Source organism: Rutilus rutilus (genome assembly GCF_951802725.1).
Source record: "Rutilus rutilus genome assembly, chromosome: 14".
Taxonomy (NCBI): domain Eukaryota; kingdom Metazoa; phylum Chordata; class Actinopteri; order Cypriniformes; family Leuciscidae; genus Rutilus; species Rutilus rutilus.
Genome location: NC_140219.1, coordinates 21,022,390 through 21,046,041, shown reverse-complemented (window position 1 = coordinate 21,046,041; position 23,652 = coordinate 21,022,390). Strand labels below are relative to the sequence as shown.

Sequence of the window (23,652 nt, the reverse complement as noted above, 5' to 3'; positions counted from 1 at the left end):
GCATGAATAAAATGTTCATGTGCTCCTTTCAAGGGCAGGCAGTTGGATATATATATATATATATATATGTGTGTGTGTGTGTGTGTGTATGAAGAGTTCAGATGCAAAAGCCTCTAAGTGCCATCTGAAATTTTCTTCTAGAATGATCATTTTTATCAAGCTCGTCTATTTAAGTTCAGTAATTTCACTTAAATGGCAATGAAAATTACCTATGAATTGTCATTTAAGTGAAATTACTGAACTTAAATATACAAGCTTGATAAAAATGATCATTCTAGAAGAAAATTTCAGATGGCACTTAGAGGCTTTTGCATCTGAACTCTTCATATATATTCACATGACCAAAATGATAGATTAAGGGGGTAGCAGTGCTTCAAGAGATTTATCATTTGTCTGTGAATGATAATGACTGTTCATTTCATGCTTTCTTAAAGGTTCAGTTTAAAGTTGGAATGTGTAGGACGTCTCCTATCCCAGCTGAAGAAGCAAATATATTTAAGCTGTATGTAGGTTCAGTTGCCCTCGAAGTTAAAAAAGTACAGTGGCTTTGAAACATCTCAACCAAAGGTGTGAGTTTACTTTAGGGTGTGACTTTGTTTGTTTGAGCTGTGGCGGATGAACAGGAGTGTGTAGCAAACCTGAGCTCATTCTCATTCTAATGATTTTTGTTCACTGAAATGATCTCATGACCATTTCTCTGATACCCTCTGCCTTTGACTAGCAATAGCAAATCTTATTCTTGGCTGTGATGTAAACCAAAGGCTGTTGGCTATTTACAAGTGTGCCATTCAGTATGTCTCGGCCCAACGTCCCGTTTCAATAGGAAACAGCCATTTCATGAGGTCTTTTAAGGATAATTATGGTAGTCTTTCTTGCTTATGGCTTATTACAGTGTGTTGTGTACAAGAACAGGTGGTTTTGACAAGCATGTTTCACTACAGAGCTGTGATGCCCTTATGGGCTGATATTGTCACTCACATTGCTCTGATATCTCTCTCCTTTGCTGCTGTATCACATAACATGTTTATTGTCATTTTATGTGATAACTAACTAACTGGTTTTAGCAATGTTGTTACAAAACAGTGTGACTCTATTCTGTGTAACATAAAATACATTTTAAAAAATGTCGTTAACCAAACAATTTGAGTCCATTGACTTCCGTTGTATGGACAAAAAACACGAGACATTTTGAAGAATATCCTCTTTTATACAGAATAAAGAAAGTCATACAGGTTTGTTAAAAGGACATTTTTCACTGTAACATCATTGTCAGAAAAGGTGTTCTGTGTCATGTGCTAGTCTGAATCCCTTATGTGGGAAATATGCGTGTTTAAAGCTTGTAAAAATTACAAACTTATGATTTTAAACTGAAGTTGTGATGTTGAAAAAATAATGAAAGGGAAAATATGCTGCTTTATGCATTTTTCTAATTATTATTAGTACTGTGTTATATTTCTTTTTAAAGAGGCGCACAGCAGCCTGTCCTGCAGCTTTCACTCAGTCGTGTTCTTCACACTGTCTGAGAGAGGCTGTCTGAGCGATCAGCTCAGGAGTCACAGATGGTGCTGTATTGCCCCCGTGTGGCTATAATATAACTGCATTTATTCTGCCTAGCTGTAGTGACAGACTGAAGATGTAGACATTGTAAAAGGACCAAACAGTAATTGTTACGAGTGTTTTTGGAGCCTTTTTAATTTTAGCAGACAATTTACATCTGCTCCCTTTCACGTTTAAATGGTGCTTAAAACATTTGAACATTTTGTGTTCTTTTAGGCAAAACTTGTTTGCCCGTATCGGTAATCTTTTACTATTGAGGTTAAACATGTGGCTTGCTGTCTGCAGTGGAGGGGCTTGAGGAAGTGGCTTCAACTCCAGCTCTGAAGAGTTGAAAAATGTTCAAATTTAGGTAAAACGCAGCTCTCCATGCTTCACTTTTTATCCACCTGTCCAATCACAGTGGAGGAGGGGCGGGACAAACACCACACCAAACCAACCAATCGTCACATCCTAATTGTACAACAACGAAGTTAATCTTGTTGGTATAACTGCATTTTTATATTCAGTAATTGCTGATAAACCAAACTATCTGCAAAAGCAGATACTGGCGACACAGATATTCCATATCAAACAACCAAAGCATTTCAGATGGTAAAAAACACTGCGCTTCCAAAGCGTTCTGAAGCGCCCCCAGCTGGGCGTTTTCAGAAGAGCGCCTGGCAATTTCAGCTGGCTAAAACGCTTTGGTGGAATACATTTTGTTTGGCATATGGCCAATTAGTCTCTTTTGCGTTTATGCAATATACTGGAGCCAAACCAGAAAATTCCACAGTGTCCTTGGACACATCATTTATGTAGTTGTAACTCATGGGCGGGGTTTATGCGAATTGTGAATGAGCATCCTATTTACAAATTATTGGAATTAATTAACATACGCACCTTTAACTATCAAATCTAAGATTTGTGAATCCAGATGAGAGTTTTTGAGAAGATCTGTTTTCCACAAATTAAAATCACTAAGGATTTACTTGTATATTTACAAAAGTTTCGTGAATGAGGCCCGATAATTACACGGCTTGACCAATCACAATTCAGTAACAGCTATACACAAGTGTGTCAAAGTTTTTAATTTTGTGATTGGTTTCCACTTCTTTTTTGATGAAACCTTGCAGACAGGATTTTGTGCCAACACTGTACGGTACACAGTGACATTCAGTTCATATTTAAATGCGGCTCCTGTGGCTTGAGAACATGAAAAAACAGAGACGCGATGCAGTTGGTCACTGACGCATATATAAATATAAACCAATAATTAAAAATAATTTCAAAAATAGAGTTGATTTATAATACTGAGCAAGGATTAATAGATTACAGATGTAGGTGTGCTTGTTTAGTCTAAACACATAGACCTTACTAATGTTTTTCTCAAATTTTACTAGAAAAGATTGTAGGATTTTTATCATATGGTAATGTAAACCACTTTGCATAATATTTCCTGTTGGTTTGGTTTTCCCTTTTTTTTTTTTTTGGTATTTGAATGGTATTTATGCAACGTTTGTATTTTTGTAACTCTGTTTTTGCCATGAAGATAGCCTCAGATGCTGACATGGCATTAAAGACTTATTATTATTATTACTACTACTACTACTACTACTACTACTACTACTACTACGACTAATGCTTTTCTCCCAATTTGTCTATGTTTTAGGTTTATGAGACAAAAGTACCCACTGTTGCCCTGTGTGTATAAAGACAAAGCCCTTGACAAGTTGAAGTGGACCAGAAGATGTTAAAGAAATGATAGCCGCACCGGAATTACACACCGAGTTTCATTTCGCTCAGTGAGTACACAAACACACGAGTAACGAATACACATGATGTGTATGCGTGCGCTAACATATTCTCCCTCACTTATGCTATATTTATGCTATATTGATCTGTTTGTGTGAACAGGGACACTGACACCCGATTCTCATCAGACACTGATTTCGATGATCCTGATGGGAGGAATGTCATCATTGGGAAAGGCAAGGTATATGTGGACCCTGACATTTTTGATTATCAAGAATCTTTACAAGATTTAAGGTTCCTTTACTCCTTTTCCACTGAAATAGTTCTGGAGCTAATAATTGGCCAAACTTAAGATTCTGACTTCTAAACTAAATGACGACTTAACCACGTTTCTATGTAACCTGCCAATAAACAAATAGTGCCCTATGATTTTCGCAATGCAGAAAACACGGATGGAATCGTGGGATCCAGTCGTAAAAACAGAATTTACTGTATAATGTGGAATTTCACGGAATTTGTAAAATTTTTGATGAATAAATAAAAAGCAGGTCAGTACACTTAAATCAAATTGTGATATAGACTAATGTCTGTGAATATTAAACCGCAAAAAGACTATTTAAATACGAATCCGCTCTGAGACTCACTTCACGAGCATTTTACGGTTTCATTTGAGAAAAACTATCGTTTTTTTTATATTTATGATAACCTAAAAGTTAGGTTTAACTTGACAGATATATTACTGTTGTACAGTAGAATTTAGATGCGTCTCAATGTAATAATAATAATACTAACATTAATAATAATAAATTATCAAAACTTATCAAACCTAATTTTAACAGTTTAAAGCTCCGTCGTGCAGTATGTTGTTTGACAAAGTTTGCATAATTTCATATTATTAAAAGATCAGTTAAATAATGTTTTATGTTTTCATTTGATTACCAGAAAATATACAAAACAGAATTTGTGTGGGGAAAAATTCATATATATATATATTAATTTTATTAGTAAAACTGATGTTTTTTATGAATTAAATCAATTAGACATGCTTTTTGATTATTAAAATTTAATTAAAACAATTTTTTACGGAATGTTCGAGGAAAAAAAAAGCATATTTCGTAGGGTCCTAAACTTGAAATTGTTGTTAAATTGTATACCTTTCATGATTTAAATTAATTAGACATTCTTTTTATCACTAAAAATGATTTAACAATTAGAATGGAGCCCAAAAAAATCCATCAGTCAAATTATTTAAATGTATAAAATTCATTGCAAACAATTCGCACGTGATATTTGCAATTTAGGAACTGTATTTGCTGTGGACGTCATCCAGTCCTCTAGCTGCTATGAAGAGTTTGATCCAGTTCTTTACAGTTGACCTGTAATGTCACTCTGCTTCAGGCGAAGAAAGGAAAGAAGGGCCCCGGAGAGAAGGGGAAAGGAGCGGGGAAAGGAGCTGGACGCATGAATGGCCACCACCAGGAAAACGGCATGGAAAATGTCATGCTTTTTGAAGTGGTCAGGCTGGGGAAGAGTGCCATGCAGGTCAGTGAGCATATTACCGGATTTTACACTGCCCTCTGTCACGCTCTGGCATTCACATCTTAAATTCCCTCATGTGGGTTTGTGGCTTCTGGAGGGATTTGAGTGTTGGCAGGAGAATATGCAGACAGATGTACCACTGTGTAGTCGAGCAGATTTTGACCTTTGCGAGATTTCTGCTCTCCTGTTTTGCAGTCGGTCGTTGATGACTGGATTGAGTCCTATAAACACGACAGAGACGTCGCACTTCTAGACTTGATCAATTTCTTCATCCAGTGCTCTGGCTGCAAAGGTTTGAATGTCATTTCTCATGTGATCTGGTTTGAGCTCGGAGATGGTAAATGTTGTGTGACAGCAGAATCAGGATAGTTCAGTCATCATTTACTCGCCATCATTTTGTTCTGAACGGCATTACTTTTTTCATGGAACAGAATGTTCTTGCTAATCTCTTCCATATAATGAAAGTGAATGGGCACAGGGGCTATTAAGCTCCAAAAAGGACATAAAACATCATAAAAGTAGTACTATATTCCAAGCTGTATTAAACCGCATGATAAAGACTTGTATGAGGGAAAGACCAAAATGTAAGCCTTGGTCATTAAAAACATGTCCTTGAAAATTTAGTTTGACAGTAATGGGCAGTTCATATAAAGGCCAATATCTATAACATTAACTACAACTATGAAGTTTTAATAATTGTTCTAATTCTATGAAAAACGGTCCACACCACATCTATAACCATAACAAAGAGGAACGATATCAGAACGATTTTTTAATGAACAATAAAAAGATTGACATCCTATCAGAATCATTTCAAGCAGCAGACGACAAAACTGCTGCATTCGCTTGGAATGGAGATGAATATAGTTAGACAGCCAAATCCTGGTTGAATCTAAGCCCTTTCTGTGAAACCGGGTTTTGGTGTGAACATCCTTGAGTTTCATTATGTGGAAAAAAGAAGCTTGGACATTCTGCTAAATATAAGTAATTAATAGTGACCTTTTCTTTTAGCTGTACTTTTTTTTTGCAGTTTTCTTCGTAAAAATTCCAACTTTAAGTCCTGACCTGAGCCAAGTATAAATTTAAGCTCATATAAATTGTTTCATAATGTTATTACCTTTACAAAAAATACTTAACTGTTTTGCAGGTGTTGTCACTGGTGAGATGTTCCGCAACATGCAGAACTCTGAGATCATTAGGAAGATGACAGAAGAGTTTGATGAGGTAAACTTCACTCTCCAACCCTGAACATGACTCTTATCAAAAACTTGTTGCCTCACCCACTACATACTGCGTTTTATGAGTTATTTTGTGCCCACACTAACCATCGAGAGTTGATGTTATTGCAGGACAGCGGCGATTACCCGCTCACAATGGCCGGGCCGCAGTGGAAGAAGTTCAAGTCTAGTTTCTGCGAGTTTATCGGCGTGTTGGTGCGGCAGTGTCAGTACAGCATCATCTATGACGAATACATGATGGACACGGTCATCTCGCTGCTCACTGGCCTCTCAGACTCTCAAGTCCGCGCTTTCAGACACACCAGCACACTGGCAGGTCAGTATCTCTGCTACTCGATCTGAACCTTTTGTTATGATTGGTCCAAACTAGTATCAAGATGCTATGTTTTTCTTCCCCATAGCTATGAAGCTGATGACGGCCCTCGTGAATGTAGCACTGAACCTCAGCATTAACATGGACAACACTCAGCGGCAATACGAAGCAGAGAGGAACAAGATGATTGGCAAGAGGGCCAATGACAGACTAGAGCTTCTGCTTCAGAAACGCAAGGAGGTGAGTGTCCTCCGGAGCCGGGACAGGGATGCTGCACGCATCGAAATAAATTCAGCATGTTGTCATTGTCTTAGAGCAACCATAAAAGCTGAAAGTGAAAAGGGCAGAGCGAGTAAATGAAGCCTTCTGAGGCACAGTAGAACAGGAGATTTGTTTCACTCTTCCCTGTGGAGACTCACTTCCCTTTGCGTGAGGCTGCCAGGTCACTGCAGTGTTTGCTGCTTTCCTTCCCGACACCTACGCCTCTGTTGGCCAACAGCCTTAAAAACACATGACCAACCAAACACTCAGCACATTTCATCCGTACTCTTTCCCTCTACTTTAAGGCTGAGTAAACATGGATAAAGTAATTAAAAAAGGATCCTATTCTAATGAGAACACTGTGTTATTGTGGGCTGTCAGGTTAACTGCAGCTCTGTCAGCACCCGTGGGGTTAGAACTCTCCTGAATGGCCATGAGTATTGAAGCTGTGTTTAACTGGTGCTGTAAATTAACTGGGTTATGTAATAACAGCCCCTGCTGTTATGCCATCTGCGTTTGTGAGTGTGAGGTTTTATTGATGTCTTGATAGTATTGTGTTAAACCACGTGGATACACACAAAACGTGAGTTTTAGTTTAGAGCAATATTCTGGTTTAAGCTCTGTTGACAGCATCTGTGGCATGCTTTCGATTTATATACAGTATGTATAGAAAAACACTTACAGGTGAAGTCATTGGAGAGCAACCATACATCAATCACCCCCATAGATTGTAGTTGCAGATGGTTTGTTTTTACGAACTAAGATTAGAATCAAAATTGATTTCTGTACTAACAGATAGCAGTTAACAAATAGACCTTTTTGACTCTTAGGCCACAAGAATGTTCAAAGATCACCTCCCCAAGGAGGATAGTAGGTTTTTTCTAGTACATCAGCTGTAATGGTAGTACCCCCCCACCCCCAACTTTTTTTAATTTACGGAAACTAGGAGTGTCCATCGATCAAAATGAATACTAAGATAATTATAAATATTAGGTAAATAATTTCATTTTAATTATAATTAATTAAGTTTCAGATTTCCAGAAGTTTTAACAGCTGAATTGATTTCTTCTAGGATCCCACTCTTTTTAACCAATAACTGAATAAGGGTTAACTTTTTTTACTTTTTTTGTCCTCTTTAAAATAAAATAAAAACATTTTCTGCCCACTAATATCTTTCAGAACTTGGCTTTTTTTTATATATATAAAAAATACCCATGCCGTTTTAAATTGGGCTACCTCATATATCCAGGTTTTCCTAGGCCTTGGGTTCTTAAAAAATGTGAATTAAAATATGAAATTCACGTTTAGTTGTTTTGTCTTATCTTGAGGCCCTGTTGAAGGAAGCAGCCTGTTTCTTAAAAGAACATCAGAGATGGATATCAGATTACAATCACATACGGCCATATATAATAAAATCACATATTGGGGAGCCCATAACCCTGAAAAGAGAGAGATGTCAGTGTTATTCCAAATTGCAGAGACTGTGATAAAAAGAAAATGCAAGAGGGAGTCAAGAGAACAGACTGTGATGTTAAAGAAGCTCAAATATAAGATACTATTTATTTCACACACATACACACAAACCTTTGACTAGTAATACAGGTTACTGCCTGTAGCAACGATTGAATGATGAACTTTTTTTTTTCTTTTTTTTCTTTACAGTTACAAGAAAATCAAGATGAAATTGAGAACATGATGAATGCCATTTTCAAGGGAGTCTTTGTTCACCGATATCGGTATGCACACTCATAAGCGTTGATTTTCTTCTAGCACAAACTCTCATCATCAATTACCACTCAGTAATTCTCTGATATGTTCCTGTGGGTGTCTGTGGGCTTAAGTGCTTCTGTTATCCCTCCTCAGTGATGCAATAGCAGAGATCCGGGCAATCTGCATCGAGGAGATCGGCGTGTGGATGAAAATGTACAGTGATGCATTTCTTAACGACAGCTATCTTAAGTATGTGGGCTGGACCATGCACGACAAGGTGGGAATTCAATCATTTTTCTCTCCCTTTTCATTTAATCCCCAAATATAGTGTCAGATGGAGTTAGTCACGACACATTCCTAGAGTTGGAACTAAATTGTGTCTCTCTCTCTCTCTCTCTCTCTCTCTCTCTCTCTCTCTCTCTCTCTCTCTCTCTCTCTCTCTCTCTCTCTCTCTCTCTCTCTCTCTCTCTCTCTCTCTCTCTCTCTCTCTCTCTCAGCAAGGTGAGGTACGTCTGAAGTGTCTCACAGCTCTACAGGGGCTGTACTATAACCGCGAGCTCAATGCCAAACTGGAGCTCTTCACCAGCCGCTTCAAGGTGAGAGAACCATCTGGGGAAGCTTCATCCAAAATAGAGCAAACACAGAAAGGAAAATACTCCTCTCTGAAATTGAGAATTTAAACAAATGATTTTTATGTATCTTTTCAATATTTGCAAATAAAACAATGTGCTTTTTCACTATTGAGTGTTTGAAGTCAGTATGACGGGGTTATCTGTTTGTCTTCATCAGGACCGCATCGTATCTATGACACTGGACAAGGAGTATGATGTTGCAGTGCAAGCTATAAAACTGCTCACGCTGGTGTTACAGTACGTGTAAAACCCTGAATACACTTTCTACTTGTCCACCTTATCTTTCAACGCGGAAGTAAGGTGTTTTTTTGTGAATGTGCGAGACTTCTGATGCATTAGCCGCTGTAAGTAAATAACAAGAATAATATATCAAAGTGTAGTGAACTGTAAAACTGTTTGCGCTACAAACCAGCGTGTTTATAATTAAGACACTACATTAAAATAATATGGTAAGAAATACCAGTTTGCAATATCAAGCAGCATAACAAGCTGTTTTGTACAGTTAAAAATAACTGGAAGCGGACCTGAGTTTCTTTTGATATAAGTTGGTGATTTCAATTAGGGTTAGTGGTTTGTGGTTTAGTGTTACAAAATATTGTCAGAACATTTTAAACATTACATTTAACATGTAAACGTAACATTTGCATAAGTCTTTTATTTTTTGTAATGTTACAAAAGATTTCTACTTTTACTTCTATCTGTTTTGAACTTTCTATAAATCAATGAATCAAAAAAAAAAAAAAAAGCATCACAAAAATTAAGCAGCACAACTGTTTTCCACATTGATGATTAAAAAGGAGATGTTTCTTGAGTAATGATGCTGAAAATTCAGCTTTGCCATCACAGGAATAAATGATATATTAAAATATTGAAAATAATAAACGTTTTTTCAAATTGTAATAATAATTCACAGTATTGCCTTTTTACTCTGTTTTTGATCAATGCATCCTTGACCAATGCATATGAGACTTCTTTAAAATAGAACATCTTACGTACCAACCCCAGACCTTTGAATGGTAGTGTGGTATAATTAACAAACAAATGACACTTATGACCTAGTGCTCTTAATGAAGTGTTCAGTCAAATTATTCACTGAATGAGTGGTTATTGAACCAACATTTGACTGATTTCCTGAAACACTGCTGGCAGAACTAGCTGTGCTCAAATGCTGTTGTTGTTTGGTATTGCAGTAGCAGTGATGAGGTTCTGACTGCAGAAGACTGTGAGAGTGTGTACCACCTTGTGTATTCAGCCCACCGCCCCGTCGCTGTGGCAGCAGGAGAGTTCCTCTTTAAAAAGTGAGTTTTATTCATGGTTCTTTAAGATCTCATGAAGTTGTACATGCAGTAAACCTAGTCTTTGACCTGCTGAAAGTCATACGACAAAACTATATCTAGAGAAAAGACGAGAATGAACGAACGGACGTGGTGGTTAGACAATATTAGATTGAGGTGAACATTTTCATCTTTGTTTGCAGACTGTTCAGTCATCGAGACCCTGAAGATGACAGCATGCCCAAGAGACGAGGCAGACAAAGCATGAATGCCAACCTCATCAAAACCGCTGTCTTTTTCTTCCTGGAGAGTGAGGTGAGGTAACATCAACAACATCTTTGTAAATGATGTGACATTAGTTCTGTTAAAGGGTGCTATTTCTGTGCGACTAATGTCACTTAACAGAATTGCAAAAATTATGACTTTTTAAACAAGTTTCTCAAACTCTCTACACATCATGTTGAGTTTTTCAGTTTTCTTCTATTCTAGACAGTTTAAGTGAAATACAATTCAGTAATGAAGCATGATAGTCTTTCTTATGAGTCTAATATGGCAGCTCTATATAATTATATTCTAATTGCACACACAAACTGAGATTTTATAGCGTGTTATGTTTTGATCCTTAGCTTCACGAGCATGCAGCCTACCTAGTGGACAGTATGTGGGACTGTGCAGCAGAGATCCTGAAGGACTGGGAGTGCATGATCAGTCTGCTGCTGGATGAGCCACTGCCTGGAGAGGAAGGTCTGACTCGGTGACACACCAGCAGAACTTTTACTCACTCCAAAGGGAGTGAGAGATTAATTACCTTTGTGTGTTTTCCAGCTCTGTCGGACAGACAGGAGACAGCTCTGATAGAGATCATGCTGTGCACCATCCGTCAGGCTGCAGAGTGCCATCCTCCTGTGGGCAGGGGCACAGGCAAGAGGGTAAGACCTGATGCCACACGCATCGAGCAGCCCTTGAAGACATATCCCTGCTTTCACACGTTACCTGTTACACGCTGTTCTCAATTCTCACTTGGTCTGGTTTCAGGTTCTGACAGCGAAGGAGAAGAAGACTCAGCTTGATGACCGGACGAGAATGACGGAGCTCTTCGCTATAGCACTGCCAGCTTTACTTGCAAAGGTTAAAGTCCATTAAAAGTCAAAGGCAACATGAAATGGTATTTAAAGAGGCTCAACTGATATATATATTTTTTCTTTCTCACAGTACTCCGTAGATGCAGAGAAAGTGACAAATCTGCTGCAACTGGCCCAGTTTTTTGATCTGGAAATCTACACCACAGGGCGTTTGGAAAAGGTCTGAACCGCATGTCGTTTAAACAGAATAAATGCAGACTGATTGTGTAGAATGTGAATGAAAGCTGTGTTTGTTTGTTTTTTTCTCGCAGCACCTGGATTCATTGTTAAGACAAATCAGAGAGATTGTGGAGAAGCACACGGACACAGATGTGCTTGAGGCTTGCTCCAAAACCTACCACTCCCTGTGCAACGAGGAGTTCACCATCTTTAACCGGGTGGATATCGCCCGTAGCCAGCTCTTGGATGAGCAAGTGGACAAGTTTAACAAGCTTCTGGAGGACTTCCTGCAGGAGGTGAGGACAGCGGGTGGCTCAGGGTGGAGATTCAGGAGCACTTTGATGTTCTGTGTTTGCATAGGAACAAAAGTTTGGATTGAGTATTTGTGCTCTGCTTCTACTGCAACACTGTGTTGCCTGTTTTTCTGGAGGTCTCTTTGGGGATGGTCTGGCCTCCATTTCCAACATGACAATTTAATTAGTGAGGTGCACTAGTTTATTTAGATTTTTTCACTAATTGTTCATATTTTTAGCAGTTGTGCTCTAAAGTGGTGTAGTATGTGTTGCATCTCAAAATGTCTGAGTAATAGTTAGTAAAATCTATATAATTGTTAGATTTTACTCACCAGTGATTGAGTTACAGGCTAAGAATACTTTTAGCACAGATACATTTGACTGTGTGTTGTATATGTATGTGTGTGTGTGTATACTGTATATATAATATGTTAAAATATTTCAAATTCAATTTATAAAAATATCCACATCCAGCTGGAATTTTTTTTTTTGGTGATCACTTCAGCCCTAAGAAATGTAGCTGATCAGAGTTTGGTGCATGTGACATAAAATAGCCTTCAGGGCTTCCTTAAGACAGAGCAATGAACTAGTCAGTTACAGAAACGTATATTTTACACATCCCTAGGCTAGTACTCCATCCAAACCAGTCATTGAGTCCTCTGAATGCAGAAGCTCAGAAAGTTGCAGTCTGTCTCATGAGCAGCTTGTTTCCTTCACAGGGTGAAGACCCAGATGAAGATGATGCTTACCAAGTTCTGTCCACACTGAAGAGGATCACAGCTTTCCATAAGTAAGGCTTTCCTGTATCATCATATAGTGTTTCTCTTTACCAGATTATCACTTATGGCAGGGATTTTTCAAACCTGTCCTGGAGCACCCCCACCTAATTCATATGCAAGACCTGAAATGTCAGATAAGGGAGACATACAAAATGTGCAGTACTGGGGGTGCTGCAGGACAGGTTTGAACACCCCTGCTTAATGGGCAAATGCTGTCATTTATTTACTTTTCTAAACCCCTTTCATCTCTATGTATGTTATAGTGCTCATGATCTCTCAAAATGGGACCTTTTCACCAGCAACTACAAGTTACTGAACACTGGTATTGAAAATGGTGACATGCCTGAGCAGGTATTCATTTTTAGGCTGCATATAGGGTGAATGCAGAACTATTGTAGTAGTGCCTGACTGGGCTAGACTTAAAGGGATAGTTCACCCAAAAATGATACTCGCCTTCAAGTTGTTCCAACCCTGTTTTAGTTTCTTTCTTCTGTTGATCACAAAATAAGATATTTTAAAGAATTTTGGTAATCAGACAGTTGACAGTAGCAATTGACTTCCATGGTAGGAAAAAAAAATACTATAGAAGTCAATGGGTGCATTCTTTAAAATATCTTTTATTTTTTGTTCAACATAAGAAAGAAATTCATACAGGTTTGGAACAACTTGAGGGTAAGTAAAATTATGCAGTTTTTGGGTAAACTATCCCTTTAACTTTTTTTTGTTATTGCATCTATAGTGTAGAATTGTGACTTTATTTTAATTGTGCCTCGTAATATGTAAACTCTTACAATTGAGACTTCATATCTCACAATTGCAACCTTTTCTCTTAATTGCAATTTTATATCACACAATTGAGGTTTCACAAATGTGACAAATTTATGTAAATGTGACTTTTTTTTCCTCACAATTCAAACTGTTTCTCTGAATTGCAACTTGCAATCTCACAGTGTGATTTTATTTCTTATTTTAAACTTTTTCTCACAGTTACCTGTTACATATATATATATATATATATATACTGTTGTTTTTTTTTCTGTTTTTTTTCTTTCTTTTTTAAAATAAATAAACAGGCTTCCATAGAAATACTACCTTGAAATCAGTTGAAACTTTGCTTTTGCCTCATGATTGTCGGTTAACGTTAATGTCTCCCTGGACTTCTCAGATTGTCATTCACGCACTGCAGTGCACACATTACGTCATTCTTTGGAGCTTAGCCAAGGTCTCTGAGGGCACTTCTAAAAAGGTAGCTCCTATTCATATGATGTGTATGCATTCATTCTTCCCGCTTGTGTACTGTGGTTTGTTGGAAGTCAACAATGCATTTGGTCTCTGTAGGAGGACATGTTGATTCTGAGGAAGCAGATGAGGGCGTTTTGTCTAATGTGCCAGCGTTACCTAAGCAGCGTCAACACTGCCGTCAAAGAGCAGGTCTGTATGAAAGGTCACAAGAAGCATTATCCCTCATGCCACAACCAGGCTGTACCTGACAGTATGTTCTCCCTCAGACCTTCACCATCCTCTGTGACCTGCTGCTGATCTTCAGCCATCAGATCATCTCTGGGGGGAGGGAAGCTCTCGAGCCCCTAGTATACACGTCTGAGATGTCCCTGCAGTCAGATCTTCTCAATTTCATCCTGGACCATGTCTTCATTGACCAGGATGAAGACAGCAACAGCACAGGTCTATCACTGCAAATAGCGTAACGACTTTCAGTTAGAGCTAACAGGCTTTGCTGAATGGATTTAGCGCCCCTGGCTGTTTAATGTTAAACGCTTAACACTAAGACAACACAAAGGAAATTGGCTTTAGAAGCGTTTAATTGATTTAAAGATTAGAGACTCTAGCAACACTTAATCCTGCTGTGCACTGAGCTTTAGCTGAAGTAGAATGACTAGTTTAAAATGAGAGTTGTTTGGACAAATCAACTTGCATTCCTTTTTTGTTTTCAGGAGTCAGGTTTTAAAGTGACCACTAGAGGACAGCGGTTTTCCCTGTAGTTTAAGCTGCTCAGTCACATTCATGAGCATTATTTGAAAGTCTGTCTTTATTTTTGATCAGATGGGCAGCAGGATGATGAAGCTGGAAAAATCGAAGCTTTGCACAAGAGGCGGAACCTGCTGGCCGCATACTGCAAACTCATTATCTACAATGTAGTTGAGATAAACACTGGTGCCGATATTTTTAAGCAATACATGAGGGTGAGTCTTTTTGTTTGTTAAATATGCATTTTCAGTTCATGAATTCCCTTTAATGGTCACTAAAACACATTTTTTTCTGTTTCCTGTTCAGTATTACAATGACTATGGTGACATCATCAAGGAAACCATGAGCAAGACGAGACAGATTGACAAAATCCAATGTGCAAAGACGCTCATTCTGAGCTTACAGCAGGTCAGTGGCAATGTTTTGTATCTTCCATCAAACTGGGTTTTGTTTGCCGGTTGTTCACGTCTTTTTCCTTCTGCTTTGTTCAGCTCTTCAATGAGATGCTGTCAGATCTGGGACCCAGCTTCGACCGTTCATCCTCATCTTTCTGTGGCATTAAAGAGCTCGCTCGGCGCTTCTCTCTGACTTTTGGTCTAGATCAGCTCAAGACTAGAGAGGCTATCGCCATGTTACACAAGTAAGAGTCCATTCAGTTCCTCTTGGGTGAGAAAAACCTTTTGTGTGGAGTTACATCACATGTTTATGTTGCTCTCTGTCTAAAGGGACGGTATTGAGTTTGCCTTCAAAGAGTCCAATCCTCAGGGTGAGGGACATCCTCCCCTCAACCTGGCTTTTCTGGACATTCTCAGCGAGTTCTCATCCAAACTCATGCGTCAGGACAAGCGGACTGTGTAAGCAACCATTTATTAACCTCAGCATATGCAGGTGCATAACATTCATTAGCTGTTGGAGCTAATGTTGGCTCTCTCTCTCTCTCTCTCTCTTTTCCCCAAAAGGCACATGTATTTGGAGCGCTTCATGACATTTCAGATGGCCCTGCAGAGAGAAGACTGCTGGCTGCCCCTCATCTCTTACAGAAACTCACTGCAGGCGGGGGGTGATGATGACACTATGTCTGTGGTCAGTGGCATCAGTAGCCGAGGCTCCTCCGTCAGAAGTAAAAAAGCTAAGCCTGCTACCGGCAAGAGGAAATTACCGGAAGGTAAAACAGTTTGAATTCAAGAAATCAGACAAATAATGTATTTAATGTGATTTAATAATCGTATGCAGGACTTATCCAATCATTGAGTCCAATTTAACCCACCCCTGCAAGCTCATGTTCATCTGCCTTCATTTTTGAGTGCACATCTCAACATCCAATCAACAGAAATAATGGTGCGTTCAAATCATGTCGAAAAGATCATATTTTTGAGTTGAACACACATGAACTCCACCACAAAGTAGGGCTGTCGCGATAACCGCAAAATTGTAAAACCGCGCTACTGAGAAGCCAACCGCAGAGGAATGCAAGTAACCGTAGCAACCGCGATATTCGCATGTTTTCTTTTTTCCCTTCTTGTTTGGAACTTTGTGCATGTGTATTGAATGTTAAATAAGTTAATAATGATAACAAGACTGGTGATTTGTGATTATCATGGTGATTTGTACAGAGGCTTCATTGATTTGCACTTAAGACTTAACAGACAGTGAATGAGAGAGATCGACTGAGCGTGTGCGATTACCTGCGTCTGTCTTTGAGGTCAAGTCATATGCGTGAAAAGCTTTCCGTGTCCAAGGAAAGCGAAATATTTGTTGTGTCATCCTCTTAACGTTGGCATCAGCGACAGCGCTGGTCAGCATCCCACAGCGCGAGGAAGCCGCGGGAAAAAAGCAGCGAGTCACGCATTGAATCAATGCCATTTAAGCGTCAGCTTCAGTGTTACCCATGCGACGCATTGCTGGTCAGCTCAGCTTTGAAAAGTGGAGCTTAACAACTTGTTTCATTACTATCTTTTAAAGAATCAGCGTTTTTGAACGTGTTCATTGAATGAACGGTTAAATGATTCACTCAAAGACAGTCCATTGCCGTAACAATGTAATGCGCGCTGATTGACAGCCTTTCAATGCGCAGAGACGCTGTTTAGTTTCGGTTACATTGGTTACTGAAAATGTAGGCTACTTGTTTTTGTGCATGCTGACCACATGGTAAAACCTATTTATATAGCAACAAATAAATATAAATATATCTAAATAAATAAATAAATGGCGATAATACCGCATATTTAGCCACTCAAAATTACCGCAAGGGAAATTCCTTCACCGCGACAGCCCTACCACAAAGGCGTAATTACGAGTGGGAAGTTGGGATTTTATTTAAGCCCTGATGTTTATGAGTTGGGGGCGTGTCGGTGAGAAACGTGGCTCAAGTTTTATGTAGTTAATTAAGGGAAGGTACACCGCCATCTTGCTCTTATGAAATGAACTTGAGCGCACCTGACGTCGTAAACACGACTTCCCAACTCAGAAATACCAACTTCCCAGGAGGACTTGAACGCACCATTAGTCCTTTGCCTACATTTTTTCTTTTTATATTATCCATTACACACTGATATATGTAACAATACGGAAGAAAAGACCTGTTGCTACTTCAGTTTCATCACAACTTTAATGATTGTCCTTCTGCGAAGACGTCAGATGACGCAAACTCTGAATCAGCATGCGCCAATGCTACATTTTATTTAAATGTCATAATCATTTGTTAACAAACAAGTATTCATTACTTCAATGAGCTCATTGTTACTGCCTTAAATTATTACATTGTTTAAATTAATACATTTTTAGCTAACTGTGATTTTGTATATGTACATTTCTGAAATACATAACTGAGACAGTTACCTCTGATAAGAGATCACTCTAGATTGTAATGTGGACTCATGCATTTTCTGTAAAGCTGCTTTGAAACGATGTGTATTGTGAAAAGCGCTATACAAATAAATGTGAATTGAATTGAATTGCTGTCTGTGTGCAGAGGAGAGCAGCAGCAGCAGCAGTGAGGTGTGGATGAACCGTGAGCAGAGCATGCAGATGCCCGTCATGATGCCGTCACCCCACCTCACCTCCACCGTCATGAGAGAACCCAAACGCCTGCGTCCTGAGGAGAGCTACATGGGGGTGTACTCCATGACCCCTGATCAGCAACAGCAGCACACACACCCTCAGACTCCTCAGCCACAGCACCACCAATCACCCATGGACTACAAGTAAGAGCATCGTGACATGGCATCATGTGTCTGTCATGACACTCTCAGTACAGCTATTTTCAGTCATGAAACGTGTTTGCTGCTTAGCGTCTAGTTTGGGATTGAAGGGATATAGTGAGGTGTGCTGATACTGTTTTACAGCACACAAGTCACCTGGATGCTAGCACAGAGACAGCAGCAAGAGGAGGTTGCCAGACAGCAGCAGGAGAGAGCTATGAACTACGCCAAATTAAGGAGCAACCTTCAGCATGCCATGTAAGATAAATCACTCTCAAAATTTAACTTTACACTGCTTTTTTTAAAACACAAGTCCAGCGGTCAAATGCCATTTAAATGCACACAAAAACATTGTGTTGTTGGTTTGCAAATGCTTGCAGTCGTCGAGGAACTGGCCTGATGGAGGATGATGAAGAACCCATTGTGGAAGATGTGATGATGTCATCAGAAGGCCGGATTGAGGATCTCAATGAAGGCATGGACTTTGACACCATGGATATTGATCTGGTAATAAGCTTAAGCTAAATTCCAATTGTATTTATGATTTTGGTCTCTAGGACTAGGTTTTTTGTCTAAATTATTACATAGTAATTGAGGTCGATAAAGATTTTGAATGTTTCTGAAAGAAGTATCTTGCCCAGTCACAGCAGTAATATCGTGAAATAGTATTACTATTTAAAATAACTGTTTTATATTTTATGATGTAAGTTATTCCTGTGATGGTGGCAAAGCTGAATTTCCAGCAGCCATTACTCCACTCTTCAGTGTCACATACATGATCCTTCAGAAATCACAGGGTTTCTGTTGTTCTTAAAGTCTTTAAAAGTCTTAATTCACCCTTCTGCAAATGAAGGCCTTAGAAGGGTCTTAAATCAGAACAGAAAGTCTTAAATTCATATAGTGACATTAAATGTTGCATGTGCTGCATACGAATATAATATTGAATATATTCCTCAGTATTTTTCTATTTTGTTTTCCCATACAATTATCTGAACATCCTAAAATCAAAATACATTTACTTGCATACATGTTTACAAAATGTCAAGTTTTGTTTATGGACTTAAGTTTATGCTTCAAACAAGAACAAATATGTGTCAATGAAGTATTAAAACTAGTTTTTCCTTTGAATTAAGTTGATTTTTTTTAACTAAGCCCACTGGCAGATATTTGTAATCATAGATAAACATAAAATAATTCTGAAAACAGACATCTTATGTCATTTTGTTTCTCCAGTAAATGCATCTTGATTTAAGAATCTTTAGACTATTGCAATCATGGAAAACCAGATAAAAATACTGAGGAAGAACATAGCTTTTTTTGCAGTGTGATCAGAAGGAAAAGGAAAAGTTATTTGCATATTATTGTGGTTGGGAGAAGAGATATTGAAGTAATTAAAATGTAATGGAGATCTTTTTGCAAGTTGTTTTTTCAAACTCTGAAGTGTTTTGCTAATACAACTCATTGTGTTTCTCCCTAGACGTTTACTTATGAAAACATATTAGCGTATTGTGTTCCATTCAGTTTATTCCTTACATTTTCTTTACTTGGTCTTAAAAAGGTTTTGAAAAAAGAAACCTTGAATCATTCTAATATGCTAATTTGGTGCTCAAGAAACAATTCTTATAATTATCAAAAACCATTAAAAACAGTTGTGCTGCTTAATGTTGTTGTTTTTTTTTCACAATTCTTTAATGAATGTTCAAAAGAACAGCGTTTATTTGAACTAGAAATCATTTGTAAGATTATAAATGTCTTTAATGTCACTTGTGGTCAATTTAATGCAAAAAAGTATTAATTTCTTTCAAAACAAAATTGTTACCGAGACCAAACTTTTGAACTTGTTGTTTATGTGTTCAGTGTGTGTATGTGATAGATGTAATACACATTAAATAACTATTAACGTCACATTTAATAGCTAAATAAATGCCGCTTCTTTTTGCACATCTTATCCTTATCGTCTGCTCTTTCGTATCTTGCAGCCCCCATCGAAGAATCGACGAGAGCGTTCGGAACTGAAGCCTGACTTTTTCGACCCCGCCTCCATCATGGATGAGTCTGTAAGAAGCACTCATTTCCTGGGTTATGATGCTTTTCAGCGGTAATGGGGGACTCGTTCACTCCGACACTAAGGACGTGAAAGAGAGATCACCACTAGATGGCACTAGCAGGAGTGATTTCAGATAGTTTGAATTGCCCTTGTGCAAAAAGACAGAGAGGGGGAGAGCATCTCGCTATTATAAATACTAATCAGACCCATCTGGACTGGTGATTTGAATGAAACGTTTGTTTGGTAACTCTAAACACTGACCTGAATTTGAACATTTTCTCTTGTAGGTCCTGGGAGTGCCCATGTTTTAAGATTATAATTGGAGGAGTGTGAAGAGAAGAGACATTTTGTGTGAATTCACATTGATTCTCTAAAGAGAATTAAATTCAATGGAGTGATTGGCATCCAAATCAGCTTGTACCATTGACACTTACTAAAACACAGAAAGGATAAAGGAGCAATTCAAAGTCTCTGCAATCATTGTGTGGGCTTTCCCTGATCGTGCAAACCGTGACCGTAGATACTGAACGCCATGGAATCTCGGACTGTCCTTAGCCATACATGAGTATATGAGATATAAATATATATATAAATATATATATAAAAATATTTCACAGTTGAACGTCATCATGTTTAAAGAAACATATGTGAGATCTCTTAGAGTTGTGGTATTTCTTGAAGCCAGGGGTGAATGCATCTTTTTTAACTTAAAGACAACTTTGTTATGTATAGCCCTTTTGTAATAGTGAGTAATCTGGTGTAAAGTAGTAATTTATAAGCAGGTTTTTGCTCATCATAGTGAGTATTGATATATTTTATTCTTCTTATCTAATATGTGAAATGGAGGAAAAACCTCCAGGTCTTTATATCTAGAATTTAGTTTCCTTTTATTCCACCTTCAAAAATCATGACATAACACAAACCCTAAATCAGAACACTCTGAGCTGATTTATTACTGCCTTTGGTGCATGTGTGAAGTATGGGGCAATTTCAGTGACGTGATCAGTGATTGGTATATGTATGTTAAATACCTCAACCATTCAGTGGCCCTGTTGCTCTCTTTGCCCCGACAAAACTGTTTTTATGTGCCAACTGCTCTAGTAAATCAGGCACTTAGAATCACAGTCAGTCTGTGAAGATGCACAGAAAGGACTTTAATTCTTCCGCAGAGTCACAAGGCTTATCCAAAGATCAGATCTGCTCGCATGTCCCTCTAAAATCAAGCAACGAAGAGGAAATCTCTCCAGTAGTGCCATTGTGTTGTCTCTAATAAAACAGAACTTAGTGTAGTATGTCTGGTGGAGATATTCTTCTCCCTGATTAGAGCTATGTAGACATCTACATTTAAATAAAGTTATATATAAATATATAAATTGGTGCTGATTTTATAATTGTGCTTTTTTTATTTTTAAAACTCCAACTTAGAGTTAAAATGTTTTGAAATGTATAAGAACATGTCTAAACATGGAAGTGTGTAGCCATGCAGCAAGTGAAAGTTTGAGATTTTATTTGATTTTTTCCTCCTTTTTGTGTGTTTGTGTGTATTTGAGTTTTTTTTTTTTTTTTTTTTTTTTTTTTTTCTTCAGTCTTAAGAGGTTTTTTAGGTTTCACCTTTTTCCTAATTGTAAATTAGTTTGGTTGCAATTCATGGACAGAACTATTTTATTCAGCTCTGATTTTGTTTTTCCCCAAAATGAAATATTCAAAGTGTAACAATAACGTCCTATGAGATCCTAAATGTTACAGCATTGCGTTCGGCAGCTCTACACAGCTTAACTAATACATTAATACATGAACTTATATTGCAGACATGTGCATTTTGTCTGGGGTATACTTTTTAATCATTCCATGCCTTGGCCTTAAAATGTCCTTGTTTTAAAAAGGAAAAGTGGTTGTCAAACATAAATCTTCCATGGTGAAACTTCTATGTGAGGTACAATGGATTCCTTTCGTATCAGAAAAGGATCAGTACATTTCTGAAATGGCATGAGTGTAATTATTTAAAAGGTGTGCAGACAGATTTTGAATTTATGAAAGTAAATGCCCTTCGGCTTAAACTGTCTTCTGTTCCTCACCACTACATTCATTGAACTGCTGAATAGATTGTGTAAATATACATGCATTTAAACGTAAAGCTTAATTTTCTAGTGCTTTTTTCTGTTAACATTTTAAACATATTATTATCACTTCTCCCTGTTCAGAGATATAAACTCATACATAACCGTTTCCCTGTCCTCTGTTATCCACTGTAATGTTTCTGATTTGTATCTGTCTGGAGACAGTAAGTTTTTGAATAAAAGTAAACAAATCTTTCTCGTGTATTTGTGTGATTTTACATTATTCTTTTTTTTTGCCCGATGCTTACAAATGAGCAAAGTCACACGCAAATATCCTGTTTGCCACCGTATGTTTTGAAATTCATTCTCTAAGCAGGGGCGTTTCTAGATTTTAAACACATCAGGGGCTGAGCCTGAAACATCAGGGGCTGGGGATGAGTAATAAGATGACATGATTCGATACTGAGAATAATGTATATTGTAGGCCTATATGCAGGGGGGGGGCACTGGTTCAAAAATTCAGCCCTGGCAATGTAAACACACCAGCCCACATTACCACACAGACATGCGCATTCAAATGTGAGGTAGTTAGGGGGGTTTGGGGACATGGTCCCCCGAGAAAATCTGGATTTCTCGGCCCTACATATGATATGTGCATTTTAAGGTGTTTGAAGGCCAAACAATTGGATAACAATAGCTTTAAAAGCATGTCAGTGGGCAGTAGCATAAATTATTTGTCAAGCAGATAACAGATTCTTAAACATGAGAATGAGGATAAATGTTGAAATGAATTATACACACTACAAAATGGAAACGCAGAATGTTTCTGCTTATTGTTGACAATACACAATCACATATTCCAAACAGGAATGGCCTTAAATGAAAAATCTTTCAAGGATTATTTTGCATAGATGTTACATTTCAATTAAACACCAGTGCAATCTTTTTGTGTCCAGAGGCAAATGAGCATTTTATATATTAGCAATAAAGATTGGTTTCAGCAACTTGTTTCTTTCTTGAGGTAATCAATGTTTTTGGCACTAATCAGTTCAATTAAAGTTCAATTGTTTACTCATAAAGACACTTGTCGCCACCTACTGGCTTAATGATGCAAGTTGCGCAAACACAGACAAGCAGAGTGATACAAACGGTGAAAAGGCTGATGCTGGTGAAATATTCGAACACATTCGAGAACCATACAAATATATATATATATATATATATATACACTTATACATTTTATAAATATATATTTATACTTATGAATTTTGCTTATAGTTTCTGTAATTAGCAAAGAACATCTGTGTTAAATAGGAATACATTGTAATAATGTTAATCAAGCTGACTAAATCACATGACTGCGCAGCAGTTCACACTTCACACTCACAATAAAAATACTGATTAGATACTGATTGGGGGGAAAAAATTGGGTTGCTTATATTTAAAAGAATGTCATGAACGATAATTTAGGCTAGATGTATTTTTCACATTTTTGGTCACAATTTTTTTTTTTTTATGACACGAGTCAATTTTGATGACTTTGCAATATTGATAAAATGTTATAATGAAAAATGAGTAGGGCTAAAATGTGTAACATTTATGTAGCCTACAAAGGAATACAAAAGCCCCGACATAGAGTTTTTTATTTCATAGAGCACATTGAAATAAGGCAACTTATGATTTCGAGTGGGTTACATAGGCTATATTGTCCGGTTTCATATTTGTCAGTCAACT

The 23,652-nt window shown here is 37.8% G+C and overlaps 1 protein-coding gene across 2 annotated transcripts in view; it reads left to right on the top strand.

The window, feature by feature from the left end:
• stag2b (STAG2 cohesin complex component b) overlaps nucleotides 1-20,336 on the top strand; it is a 29,526-nt gene extending 9,190 nt beyond the window's left edge. Inside the window, exons 2-34 of one of the 2 annotated variants that reach the window (XM_084431271.1) lie at nucleotides 3,206-3,338; nucleotides 3,451-3,529; nucleotides 4,687-4,830; nucleotides 5,023-5,119; nucleotides 5,975-6,051; nucleotides 6,177-6,381; nucleotides 6,467-6,618; nucleotides 8,302-8,375; nucleotides 8,503-8,626; nucleotides 8,847-8,945; nucleotides 9,139-9,218; nucleotides 10,172-10,279; nucleotides 10,459-10,570; nucleotides 10,882-10,999; nucleotides 11,081-11,184; nucleotides 11,291-11,383; nucleotides 11,468-11,557; nucleotides 11,649-11,852; nucleotides 12,569-12,639; nucleotides 12,892-12,979; nucleotides 13,794-13,874; nucleotides 13,967-14,059; nucleotides 14,137-14,311; nucleotides 14,690-14,829; nucleotides 14,921-15,022; nucleotides 15,106-15,254; nucleotides 15,340-15,468; nucleotides 15,574-15,779; nucleotides 17,586-17,817; nucleotides 17,959-18,072; nucleotides 18,195-18,321; nucleotides 19,794-19,871; nucleotides 20,149-20,336. In XM_084431271.1, coding sequence (XP_084287397.1) covers nucleotides 3,295-3,338; nucleotides 3,451-3,529; nucleotides 4,687-4,830; nucleotides 5,023-5,119; nucleotides 5,975-6,051; nucleotides 6,177-6,381; nucleotides 6,467-6,618; nucleotides 8,302-8,375; nucleotides 8,503-8,626; nucleotides 8,847-8,945; nucleotides 9,139-9,218; nucleotides 10,172-10,279; nucleotides 10,459-10,570; nucleotides 10,882-10,999; nucleotides 11,081-11,184; nucleotides 11,291-11,383; nucleotides 11,468-11,557; nucleotides 11,649-11,852; nucleotides 12,569-12,639; nucleotides 12,892-12,979; nucleotides 13,794-13,874; nucleotides 13,967-14,059; nucleotides 14,137-14,311; nucleotides 14,690-14,829; nucleotides 14,921-15,022; nucleotides 15,106-15,254; nucleotides 15,340-15,468; nucleotides 15,574-15,779; nucleotides 17,586-17,817; nucleotides 17,959-18,072; nucleotides 18,195-18,321; nucleotides 19,794-19,871; nucleotides 20,149-20,172 — 3,813 coding nt within the window. In that variant the 5' untranslated portion in view covers nucleotides 3,206-3,294 and the 3' untranslated portion in view covers nucleotides 20,173-20,336. Of the gene's footprint in view, nucleotides 1-3,205; nucleotides 3,339-3,450; nucleotides 3,530-4,686; nucleotides 4,831-5,022; nucleotides 5,120-5,974; nucleotides 6,052-6,176; nucleotides 6,382-6,466; nucleotides 6,619-8,301; nucleotides 8,376-8,502; nucleotides 8,627-8,846; nucleotides 8,946-9,138; nucleotides 9,219-10,171; nucleotides 10,280-10,458; nucleotides 10,571-10,881; nucleotides 11,000-11,080; nucleotides 11,185-11,290; nucleotides 11,384-11,467; nucleotides 11,558-11,648; nucleotides 11,853-12,568; nucleotides 12,640-12,891; nucleotides 12,980-13,793; nucleotides 13,875-13,966; nucleotides 14,060-14,136; nucleotides 14,312-14,689; nucleotides 14,830-14,920; nucleotides 15,023-15,105; nucleotides 15,255-15,339; nucleotides 15,469-15,573; nucleotides 15,780-17,585; nucleotides 17,818-17,958; nucleotides 18,073-18,194; nucleotides 18,322-19,793; nucleotides 20,068-20,148 lie in introns of those variants that run through there. The other variant, XM_084431270.1, reaches the window with a different exon arrangement.
• Nucleotides 20,337-23,652: the final 3,316 nt, after the last annotated feature.